We start from the raw sequence: 11,320 nt of genomic DNA on the forward strand, positions 1-11,320 counted from the left end.
CAGTACTTCCCGCAATTAATTTAATTATAAAATATTTATAGTTTAGGTGTTACCAAGCGATGTCGTTAGGTTTTTCAAAGATTTCACAATCGTCACAATTTCATAAGAGATTAACTGTCCTAATCAAGTTAAGATTGCGGTTATTGGGTTTTTCTAGTATTTTAGTATTTTGAACCTTGTCATAAAGTAGCTTAAATTTACTTTTTTTTTATGAGTAGTATTTCCAGAATCAGATAAAGTTCTACTATTAAGACTATTTACATGTTGCGGACTTTCTTTCCTTGCCAAGACCCTTATTTTTAAGTGTTCGGTGTCCGAACTTCTGTTTTCCTGTTTTAGTGATGAGCTGCTTATAATAGTATATTTTTGGACTATTATTTTTTTTTAATATTCTGTTATCAACAATGTTATTAAACAAACAAATAAAAGAAATAACCAAACGGTATTTTTATAGTATCTGCTAATATGAACTGTAAAACTAGCTTCGCACTTGGGTTGGGTGTGTGATCTTTATTGTAAACCTTATAGTATATGTATATTTATAAATATGTGATTAGCCAAGTGTTTTATCGTAATTTATGAACATTAACAATCATTTAACGGTTATTAGATTAGTATTAGGATGGAGGGAAGGTCGTGAGAACTCTTTTTTACTTTTTGTACAGTAATTTATTGGGGCCATAAAAATACCTAATCAACTGCAAAGCAACCAACAAAATTGGAATGTTTTTACTCCATAAGCTCTGAGCGCTGTCTGGCTTGGGTGTTGTTGTTGGGGTTGGGGTTGGTGGCTCAGTGGGTGACTGTGTCGTTGTAGTTGTACTAGGTGTAGCACTGGTGCTGGTTGAGGTAGAAGTTGAACTTGAAGTTGAAGTTGAACTTGAAGTTGATGTTGAGGTTATCTCTGCAGTCTCCTCGAGCTGCTGGCCATTGCAATGCGGCATATCCAAAGGATCACACAGCTGACAATTGGGATTGGCAAGGCAGCTGATCTGCTCAGATATGGTGAGGGAGCAACCTCGTTCGACTTGCTGATCCTTAATGCTCGCATAGCACAGGCTGCGTCCGTTTCGGGCTATTCCACAGGATTGAGGCACCAGCTGCTCCGGTGCAGTACGGCAACGATCATCCTTCAATTGACAATGCATTAGTTATAGTTTCTGCTGTTGAACTACTTTAGTTTCTTACTCACCTGTATGTCCTGACACTGCAAACAGGATAGCTGACTGGAACTGACATTGTTGCAGTTTGTACTTACACAAATCTCACATTGAAGTTGAGTGTTGTGTTCGCTTTCACACCGCTCCCGCCAGCTATCCCCGAGCAGCTCCAGACAGCCCTGAGCCTTAACCATGCCCCCTTCAAATACACTGACGCATGCATCGAGCTGATCCACACACTGCTCTGTGGCCTGGTAGCTGCTTCTCTGGCAGTTAATGCCGCGACAGTAGAAGCATGAATCCGATGCCAGTACGAAGGGCGCCTGGAGCAAGGGATATAAAATACAGAGAATTGCGCACTTCCTGGTCAACATTGAAACTGAGCCATTTAGCATTTGGTCGGGCAATAATGTAGACAACGCTTTATACAAACTCAACTGCACTCGAAAGTGTTTTTGCTGCACTTGAGGTGCAACATAGTCCTGATTAGTCGGTTATTTAGCACTATCTGCCAGCTGAACAAGTATCTATCGATGTTACCCCACCCAAAGTCAAGCCCTTTGATAACCGAATGTTTGTTTCTATTTTTCTCGAGCATTGTGCAAATAGCAGCTTCGTTTGACAATGCATTAGCTTTAATGTACTTAAATACTTGTTTTACTTATTTGTCGGCATTATAGTGAGTCTTCCTTAGCCATGAACAAATAAACATGTTTACAGAATGAATGGAATTTTTCCTTGGAATATATATGTTTTATCTCTTCAATCATATGATTTAAAGATTTCCGAGAGTGGAGACTATCTATTATTACTATACACATTTCTTTGTAATTAAATAAACATTATTTAGACATTGTTTTCTTGGAGTTTGGGTAAACTAAATCGATACAGAAATTTGTCTAAAATAATTGAATTGTATTTGATAATTTTCTAAAAACTCTGTTCTCACGATATCATTGATCAACCTAAAGTTTAGTTTTAGTTTAAAGTAGAATCTCTTTTAATTTATTTAAATAAAAGTCAACGAATATGTTTCACAACTTTGCACGGTTTGTCTAAAAACTAATCACAATTCTATTACTTTATTGTGTGTAGCTACGAATGTTGAAAATTATGAAATTTAGATCGCAGAGCCACCATATAAAATAGTAGAATAGTTTGTGTAAAAATAGTCATAATTTTGATTTATGCACAGTTTTGTATCTTTCAAAAAAGAACACGTTGTTTATTTTTGGTTGCTGATTATCTTATCTGAATTCGGTTCCAAACATTGTTTGATTAATGGCTAGTTTCCCCAATTTACCCATTACTCATACAAGATGTCGATCAAATTACATACAAGCTGCCGCACTTATTTATTTGGTTAGTTTTTATTTATTTATTGGTATTAAATTAGAGCTAACGTAGAAAGCGAATAAAACGATTGCCAGCACTTGAATCTGTGACAATGTTGACGCTGTTGCATCCTCGAATATCGCCAGACGAGCACAACAGGCAGTTGGCGTCCTTGAGGCAATCCTGCTGATCGATCACGGTTGTGGCACAACCGCGCTCAATGTGGCTGCTGCCCGAACCCGAAGCCTTCACGTAGCAATAGGAATTGGCAGCCTTGGGAGCAGCACAGACTACCGGCTTCAACAATGTGGCGTTCTCAGCACAGTTGGTGTCCTTTGTAAATATGGAATTTTAACTGGTTCGTCGTGGCAGAAACTGAAAGTTGTTGTGTTGCCTACCTTACTGGAATCGCACTGCACACAGGCAAATCTTTCGGAGCCCACATCGTTGCAACGATTCGAGTTGCACTTAAAGCAGGAGCCATTGTTCGGTGAGTCGCAACGTTGGCGCAGCTCAACGGGAATCTCCAGCGAGCAGCCCATGTAGAGAACCTTGGCTGCTTCGAATTTTAGTGATTAGAAAAGATACTCAGAATCTGTGCTGAAGTGGCAACATACATTTCTCGTAGATAGTCACACAATAGTCCAGCGAGTCTACGCATTCTTGCTCCTGTGTCGGAGACACAGTTCGCTGACAACTGATGCCATGGCAACTGTGGCAAGTCATTAAGGTGTTGGCTTCGCTGCAGCCTGACGAAAGGACGAGCAGCAGCAGCGCACTGAGAATTGCTTTGACTTTCATGTTTGAGCTTCAACTGTTTGCCAGTTAACCAATAGGTTTGGCTTTTATATGCGGTCAACCAGCTGAAGTGCACTCGATGTCATTTCTAAATGGCAAGAAAACACTTGACAGCTGAAAAAGTTGTATCACCTAGCTTAGGAAAAGTTCGATTACTGATAAATAACATTGAAACAATACTAAGAGATATCACAGCAAGAATAAGTCGTTGATTTCTTCTATTTGTCGACACAAGACACAAATATTTCAAAACTGTGCTAAAATTTGTGTTTAAATGCCATTAAAATCTGAAATATTTATTAAGTCAGCTTCAATCATCGATTCTGTTTGTAAGTTCATGTTTCCAAATATATATCTCGATGTGTATCTATATATGTAATGATGTTATAAAAATGCTACCACAATTAAATACTCCTTTGCTTTCTGAAGTGCCCTCATTTGACTCTTTGTAAATTTCCTTTTTTATTCCTAGCATTTGTTAGCCAATCACATGCTGGCTTAATGATTAATACCAAATTTAATATAATCTTGATATCTGCGACAAGCGATAAGCGAAAAGCCCCAAATTGCAATCAGTTCTAAACTTGTTTTCGATTTTGTTTATTTTTATTTAATCAACAAAATTTATACATCTATATAGAGTACACTAGTCAAATATTTTAACAGCCAGCAGGCCGAGCATTCCCAGCAAAAGTCCCAGTAATTGTTGTGCCTGTGACGCTGCAGACTTGTACTCCAGCTGATAGTTGTTGCAGGCACTGGAGCCGTGTGCATTCTCCGGTAGGCAAAGGCTGCATTCGATGTCCTTTAGGCAACTCTGTTGCTCCTTTACATTCAAGGCGCAACCCCGCTGCTGGTGGCTATCAACGTTCTTCACGTAGCAGTAGGCGTTATTTGAAGTGGGTGCAGGGCATTGGGTGGGCATTATGCTGTCGCCTGCCAAATTGCATTTGGAATCCTGCAGGAAATTAAAGAATTTAGAACAAAAGAACATAAAACCATTTGCAGTACTCACATCAGAGCCATTGCATTGAATGCACTGAAAGTCGATGCGTCCCTGATCATTGCACAATTCTCCGCTGCACTTTTGGCATTGTTTGTCCTGTGAATTGCACTTCGATTGCGCCGCCAGCGAAAGCTCCACCAAGCAGCCCCTCTCAATCACCCTAACTGTGAAATGTAGATACATAAATCATTCTGTATAATTATAATGTCTGATCTACCCACATCTCTCGTAGACAGTCACACAAATGTCGAGCAGATCGTTGCACTGGACTGTAGCATTTTGCAATGTGGTTCGCTGACAATTGATACCCTCGCAGCTGTAACAGTGACGAGGAGACGATGTACTCACAGCAGAGTCCCTCAGCTCGGCAGCAGCAGTTAGGGACAGGCACAGCAAAAGGAATACAGCAGTTGCCATAGTCATGTTCTTTTTACCTATAACTTTGGCTTGCAAACCAAAACTAAAACTAGCAGCAAAATTGCACGCTACAATTTAAAATCAAATGTCGGCACTTGATTTTCATTTGAATTGTGTGCATTACAAGTTGGAGATTCCGATTACAAGGTATATGTGGTTAAAAATGTTCAATGGCTCTTATACCCCAGGCACTTAAAGCAATGACATCAGGTACGAGGCAAAGTTGAATAGGCTTTGTTGTATGATAACTTCAACGTGCTTATTCACTGACTTCCATTGTGGTTTTCTTTATTCATTTTATTTTTATTTCTAATATAAACATTTGCTTTTTTAAAATTATTTTATCGCCCCACTTGATATTCTTACTTCGATTACTTTCAGCTTACACTACTTAAGATTTCCTAATTCTTCCTGATATATTTTTGTGGCTGATGTGCCAACCTTTTGTTTGTATGACTCTTGAAGTGACCAATATCTTGAGTAGCTCAGTGATTTTTTGCTTTGCTAAAGCTTATCTGCTATACTGCAAAACAAATATTTGGCAAATATATAGGACTATTATCTATATATGTATTGAAGTGCACTTTTCGATTTGCTGTGACTCATGATATATATTTAGTCTGGTTTCCCATATACTTATATTTATTTTTTTCGTGAACATCGCATTCTCAATTAAACAAGGTCATTTTCTTTTACTACCATTTATTGCCATGTGATCTATATCAAAAGTTGCTTCATATTTCGTGTGAATCATTGGTAATTGGCCATATTCGACCAATCGGTTTTATTAGCACAGTTATCTACTGGTTATCAAAGCCATCAGAGCTCTTATCAGCAAGTGCTTAGAATTTATACACAATGCGTAAATTTATGACGCTCGAACCAAATATTGGCAACTGAAAAACTTTTGTCATAATTTACACAAAACTCGAGGCCTCCTCCAATAACAGTTGTCAACATATTCTGGCCAAATTAAATGGGCAGACATGTGTTTCCCGCATTCAAACAGGGCCAACCGATACACAGATATGTGTAATCGTGACAAAAATGTACACGAAATAGTTAGCTGGAATTCCAAAGTGTTTTTATTAAGTAATTTAGCCAACCACATGCGAGAATTGAATCAGTTTCCTACTTTCTTTTTTTAGATAAATGCAACAAATATTTTGTGTTTTTGTATCGCAGTATCGTTGTTGAGGACTGTTGGAATCTGTTTAACTTTCCCATTTTGTTTCATATACATTTTTTTTGTTCATTCTAAACTTTTCCGAGCGTATTGTCAACTGTTTGGTAACTTTAATGCGAAGGTCACACTCAAAAAGTTGAGTTCTTTTAAATTAAAGCACAAACTGTACTTATTTGCATATATTTACAGCAGATTTTCTTTACAATCCTGGCGGACGGACAGAAGCATGCGGAGATTACGTTACACAATCGCAAAAGAGAAATGCTGCACGACAGAAATGAAAATAATGCCACAACCATAACAAAGAAATATGCAAAACAGATGAATTGGGGATAAGGGCGCTCACAGAAACAAAAGGAAAAACAGCAGAAAAAAAAATGAATGGAAAACAACAAACAACAAAACAGAAATCGTTATAAAAATTGTAACTTTTTTCTTTTACCGGCGGGACAACTTTTTTTTTTTTTGGGATATAGTGGGCAGTAAGTGTTAAAGACAGTGACATAACGAAAATGAAAGCGGCAAGGGGGTTGCTGCCACAAACAGCAAGCAGCACAACTGCAAGGTAAATCCACTTATAAACGTATCAAAACAAAACCGGAAATGGACTTCGGAAGTTCGGAAGTGTAGCATTTTGGATTCAGAATTTACCGCCTAATTGAAATGGACACCACTGTTCGCAGTACTCAGCTGCAGTTTGTTTGATGAGTCTTTCTATATAAAGTGTATTTTAACTTTAAAAATCTGCACTTAACTGCATGATTTTCAGTCGAAACTTAAGCGATAATTGCCGGCAAATGCAGCTTGAAATTTAATTCCAAGCACCTTGCGCATATTGAAAATGGGAATGGCAAGCAATTTGCACAAATATTGCAGGCAATCATATGCTACCATAGATACAAGAATTTAGCTATTTGTTATGCATTGAGTGCTTTTATCTGATGATATACACACACACACACACACACACACACACATTTGTGAGTATGTGGATGTGTTTTTGTTGGTGATTGCATGTTTGGGGCATTTGCCAACCCGCTGGGGACACTTATCGAAAATGCTGCCTTCTCATAATTGACTTGAATCATTTTGGGCAATATGCATTCATATCGACGGCCTGACGAACAGACAAACCGACTGACAAAACTGATTGATTGATTGATGCTATGTGCGTTGGGGTGTTGCGCTGGCATTTCGCATTGCGAATCCGCCTCGTTGTTTCAGTTGATGTTCGGGTTCGCGTTCGCTGTGGTTCGCTGTGGTTCGCTGTGGTTCGCTTTGGCTTTCATTGGCTTTGCCACGTTTTGAGGCCTGCGGTCGCACACATAACATGCCAGCATATTTCCCTATCGCCCACCAGCTCTTCACCTGTCTCAGCCCAACCACACCACACGACACCACCCTCCCCTGCCTCCCACTCTGACTCTGACTCTCTCAATTCAACAGCAAGTTCTCGGTTGTAATTGCGTTTATTGTGCGTTTGAGATTTGTAATTCGCTTGTGTGTGTATTCTGGTGTGTGTGTGTGTGTGTGCATGCTTGTATGTATATGTGTATGCTTGTGTGTGTGAGCCGGCTGGCGTCGTAGTGTTGATTGAAAATGGCTTAAGTAATCGACAGTTGATTGCTTGATTCGATTGTTGGTGTTGTAAGCGATTGTTGTTGTTTGAGTGTGTGTGGGTGTATGTGTGTGTGTGTGTGTGTGTGTGTGTGTGGCTGTGTGTGCATTCCTGTTGTGTCTGCTGAATAGCGCGGATTAGTTTTGCCTCTGTGCCCATGGGCTGTATATTGTCGGTTTTACTTTAAGCTCACAGAGTTGTAAATCTTATTATGACATAACACTCGATGTGGGAGAGGTTTATAAGAATTGTTTAAATCGGAGCGTAGCTGCTTAGTATTTAGACCAAGGCAGCATATCAAATCGGAAGGTTGAGTGAGCAACGCATAACGAGTTAAGACTTGTTGCAGCTTAAAGTGGGTTAAGTGGATCACTTGAATTAATACAAATTGAAGTTACTACAATCAGACATATATATATATGTAGTATACATATATATGCTTAGCGTAAGACTAACTTAGATGCGACATTCGAAAGCGAACACTCTTTGCTCTAAGCCTTATTCACAATAAAGTTTATTATTATTGTTATTATTATATATATATATATTTTATTATTATTGTTATTATTATATATATTCAAGCACTGCAACCTGTTAGATCAATGGAGACACCCTGCTGAGCGTAAAGCCCTTCCATTAACTCTAATTCTAAATCTTTGTCTCTTTGAGGGTCTCTCTGTACTCCGACTTTACCTAGGATACTACATCCATTCCTGGCTAAGGTGAAACAATCTGATATTATGTGCTTTGAGGATTCCTTCTCATTACCACAAGTTGGCTACTGACTCTAGTTAGTCTACAATAACCTGTCAAGATACCGGTAAGTATTCTTAGACAGTTCTTCCCCATGGCTATTACTTGGCTAAGTTGACTGGATACCAGGTGCCTATGCCTCTCTCAATTGCCGACTATTTATTTATAAGACTTACAGATTTATTAATATTTAATAATGTTATTAATAAAGCCAATGACGGAAATGTCAAATAACAAGTAAATTGGAATTGAATACTTTTTGATTATTCCTTTGATTCATATTTTCTTAGGCACAAACACACACCAGACAAACATTTTTCTTGAACATTTCTTCAATATTACAACGTCACTGGCAAGTTACTTTACGTCTGTCGCAAAACCCTGACCCAAATGCATTCGCTGCTTGCCTGCTTGGCTACTTGGTTCATGTAGTGGCTGAGGAGAAAGGGGTATTGGCTCTTAAGGTAAAATAAGCTTCTGGTGCTGCCTGCCTGGCAGCGCTTTGGCTACAAACATTTTTGCGGATGAACGCAGCCACGAGCACCACTTTGTTTGAAGCGGTCTCAAGCGAAGAGGCGATGCAGGGCAAAAGGGCAGTTGGCATCTGAGAGGTGGCAGGTGGAAGGCAGAAAACAAGTTGAGTTTGCTGCGTGAAGCAAAACGTAAATAAAAGCCAAGCAGGCTAACGGCCACGAAAGAAAACGTAAAATGCCGCAAAACTGACGTAAAAGAAAATCCACTTTTCGGTAAAAGTTCTCAGCGAAACGTTGATGTTGTTGCCGCTGTTGTTGTTGTTGCTGTTGTTGTTGTTGTTGCTGTTGTTCTTGCTTGTTTTTTGTAGCTGCTTGCTACCGTTTACCAAAATGCAACCATTAGCTGACCTGAAAAAGCTTCGACCAGACTCTGAAGTGGCGCTCTCCTTTAGTGGCTTCATATGTACTTCAATATTAAACATAAACAAATATAAACAAACTACATCCAAGTGCTACAACAATGGGTGTGTGTGTTTATGTGTGTGTATGTAGATATGTTTGTGCTTACAGCTCTTTAAAGGCAAGATCGAAAGCTTCTGGTCCGTCTGTTAATATAAAACTGTTTTGTATTCCTTTAAATAAGATTTTCGCAGTTCCTGCTGTGTTTTTTATTGCTCAAGAAGTGCTGAAAATTGTGTTAATTCTTGATCAATTAAACTGGTTTAAGAAAACCGTTTTAAATCAAGCCAAACACTAGAAGAAGAAGTTGCTTAACTAGATATGTCTAAATAATTCGTGCTATATTTCAACTTGACAAGTGGATCAGTAGATACTAAATTGAGTCCACCCATCTCTCTCTCCTAAAGATCATTATTAACTGGATTGCATTTGCAGCTCAGTGACAAGCCTCCAACTCTGTTTGGAGTAGCAGTTGCAAGTGGCAGTTGCTAGTAGCGGACAACCTGTCACTGCCCGATAACAAATCCAGTTTTTGGTGACTAAACCCTTGGGTGGCCAATGTCGTGGAGTGCAATCAAAACGGCCATGATTAATGTCAACACAATTGACATAAAGCATTGGTCCGTTGGCCCCCCCAGGCCCCAATGGAAAACCCGAATGCACAACCGGAAAAACTCGACGGGCAAGTGAAGGAGATGCAATTATTGATGGATTATTTACTGTCATTATGACAATGAGATATATATATATATGGCCATATTGGCGGTCAATCTCTCAGTCTGCGTGTCTGGAAAATGTCTGCGTTCAATGACACAACGCGACTAGACAAGGAGAACAACTGGTCCAACTCATTTCGATGTCGCCTCGGGCGTGGTGTAGTCATTGCAGTTTCTTAAGCATTCGTCGGCTGACTTTGCAATTTACGAGCGCAATTATATATTGTGTGGTCGTGTGGATGCCACGACGTGTGACAGGGGCGTCATTAGTATTCAATATTCAATAACTTGCATTGATGCATTAATTGCACGTAATCACCCCGCAATATAAATAACCAACAATAATGATGGAGCACACACACACAACAGACCCCAAGTCCAGGAAGTGCAGAGAGACGTCGCCAGGTCTCATTTGCATAGACAGCGCATATTTGTGTAATTATGCGTAGTCGCTGTACCAGGAGCGGGGGGTCGCCGCTGGGTGTACACGGGGTACAGTGGTATCGCTTTCGGCAACCATCGTCACACAAGGAAACATCGCAGGCCGTGAGACTTTTGCGGATAGTCGCTGGCATTTGCCGTTAATTATGTTGACAGCGTTCTCAGGATGGGAAGAGTGGGGGTGGACTGCGCGCAATGTCAATCGTGGTTGTTGTCAATCGATAAACGTTTAATCGCTCTGCATGATAATGCCCAGACTCAACATTGTGATTATGCCCCTCTAATTGATAATTTGTGTTTGTGGTCAACTATTTGATTTGACCGCCAATCAACAATTTAAAATGCAAAACACCAAATGAGCGGTTGTCGCTTTAAAAGGTAAATTTGTTAAGCATTTGTTGGGAAATTAAGAGAATATATCATTTGGCTACCTCATAACGGTTGCTTGGGTGGGCTGTCCATAAATATGACAAGTGAAATTGTGATAAACAATAAAACATATATTGAAAAAACATACGTGTTGCGCGGGAATCAAATTCGAATTTGGGAACTTAATAACGGTTGTTGGACCGTCGACAGCGTAATCATATTTTGGTTAGTAAAAAATATAAAATTATAAAACTGACAATAAACCAAAAAATTGACTTGTGCGTCGGCCGGGAATCGAACCCGGATCAACTGCTTGGAAGGCAACTATGCTGACCATTACACCACCGACGCCACATGATAATCAAGTTGAATTTACTAAATTTGAAGCACAAGTTCTTAAGCCATATTATTTCTAAAAGCATATTTTAAAGAGAAGTAAAAGCGCTTTTAACTTGATTATAATATTGAATGAACTTTCTATTAGTGAAGTGACTCACAAAAGTAATTGGGAATTTATTTAAAATATTTTGTGTGTGTTCCTTGTTCAGAATTAATTAATCTATGACTGTTTGCTTAAAACAATAATCAT

The 11,320-nt window shown here is 39.2% G+C and overlaps 3 protein-coding genes and 1 non-coding gene across 4 annotated transcripts; all 4 read right to left on the reverse strand.

Moving 5' to 3' along the window:
• Positions 1 to 490: 490 nt before the first annotated feature.
• Positions 491 to 1,567, reverse strand: LOC6559482 (cell wall integrity and stress response component 2). Its single transcript, XM_001985978.2, has 2 exons — positions 1,193 to 1,567; positions 491 to 1,130 (listed from the first exon to the last, which is right to left on the reverse strand). Exons 1-2 carry the CDS (start codon positions 1,553 to 1,555, stop codon positions 651 to 653), a joined length of 843 nt encoding a protein of 280 aa, XP_001986014.2. The 5' UTR covers positions 1,556 to 1,567; the 3' UTR covers positions 491 to 650.
• Positions 1,568 to 2,486: 919 nt separating this feature from the next.
• On the reverse strand, positions 2,487 to 3,318 carry LOC6559683. Its single transcript, XM_001985979.3, has 3 exons — positions 3,113 to 3,318; positions 2,894 to 3,051; positions 2,487 to 2,828 (listed from the first exon to the last, which is right to left on the reverse strand). The coding sequence occupies exons 1-3, from the start codon at positions 3,294 to 3,296 to the stop codon at positions 2,559 to 2,561; spliced, it is 612 nt and encodes a 203-aa protein (XP_001986015.1). The 5' UTR covers positions 3,297 to 3,318; the 3' UTR covers positions 2,487 to 2,558.
• Positions 3,319 to 3,880: 562 nt separating this feature from the next.
• On the reverse strand, positions 3,881 to 5,002 carry LOC6559684. The gene is made up of 3 exons (XM_001985980.3): positions 4,521 to 5,002; positions 4,309 to 4,463; positions 3,881 to 4,251 (listed from the first exon to the last, which is right to left on the reverse strand). Exons 1-3 carry the CDS (start codon positions 4,720 to 4,722, stop codon positions 3,940 to 3,942), a joined length of 669 nt encoding a protein of 222 aa, XP_001986016.1. The 5' UTR covers positions 4,723 to 5,002; the 3' UTR covers positions 3,881 to 3,939.
• Positions 5,003 to 11,010: 6,008 nt separating this feature from the next.
• On the reverse strand, positions 11,011 to 11,082 carry Trnag-ucc. Its single transcript has one exon. It is a non-coding gene; the product is annotated as a tRNA-Gly (tRNA).
• Between the last annotated feature and the right edge of the window lie 238 nt (positions 11,083 to 11,320).

Source organism: Drosophila grimshawi, unplaced genomic scaffold (assembly GCF_018153295.1).
Source record: "Drosophila grimshawi isolate 15287-2541.00 unplaced genomic scaffold, ASM1815329v1 contig_1367, whole genome shotgun sequence".
Taxonomy (NCBI): domain Eukaryota; kingdom Metazoa; phylum Arthropoda; class Insecta; order Diptera; family Drosophilidae; genus Drosophila; species Drosophila grimshawi.

Coding starts and splice junctions, on each gene's coding strand:
- LOC6559482 (XM_001985978.2), bottom strand. CDS start 1,555: ATGCTAAATGGCTCAGTTTCAATGTTGACCAGGAAGTGCGCAATTCTC. Junction 1,131..1,192: donor TGCAGTGTCAGGACATACAG/GTGAGTAAGAAA, acceptor TGTCAATTGAAG/GATGATCGTTGCCGTACTGC.
- LOC6559683 (XM_001985979.3), bottom strand. CDS start 3,296: ATGAAAGTCAAAGCAATTCTCAGTGCGCTGCTGCTGCTCGTCCTTTCG. Junction 3,052..3,112: donor TGTGACTATCTACGAGAAAT/GTATGTTGCCAC, acceptor AATTCGAAGCAG/CCAAGGTTCTCTACATGGGC. Junction 2,829..2,893: donor TGCAGTGCGATTCCAGTAAG/GTAGGCAACACA, acceptor ATATTTACAAAG/GACACCAACTGTGCTGAGAA.
- LOC6559684 (XM_001985980.3), bottom strand. CDS start 4,722: ATGACTATGGCAACTGCTGTATTCCTTTTGCTGTGCCTGTCCCTAACT. Junction 4,464..4,520: donor TGTGACTGTCTACGAGAGAT/GTGGGTAGATCA, acceptor TACATTTCACAG/TTAGGGTGATTGAGAGGGGC. Junction 4,252..4,308: donor TTCAATGCAATGGCTCTGAT/GTGAGTACTGCA, acceptor AATTTCCTGCAG/GATTCCAAATGCAATTTGGC.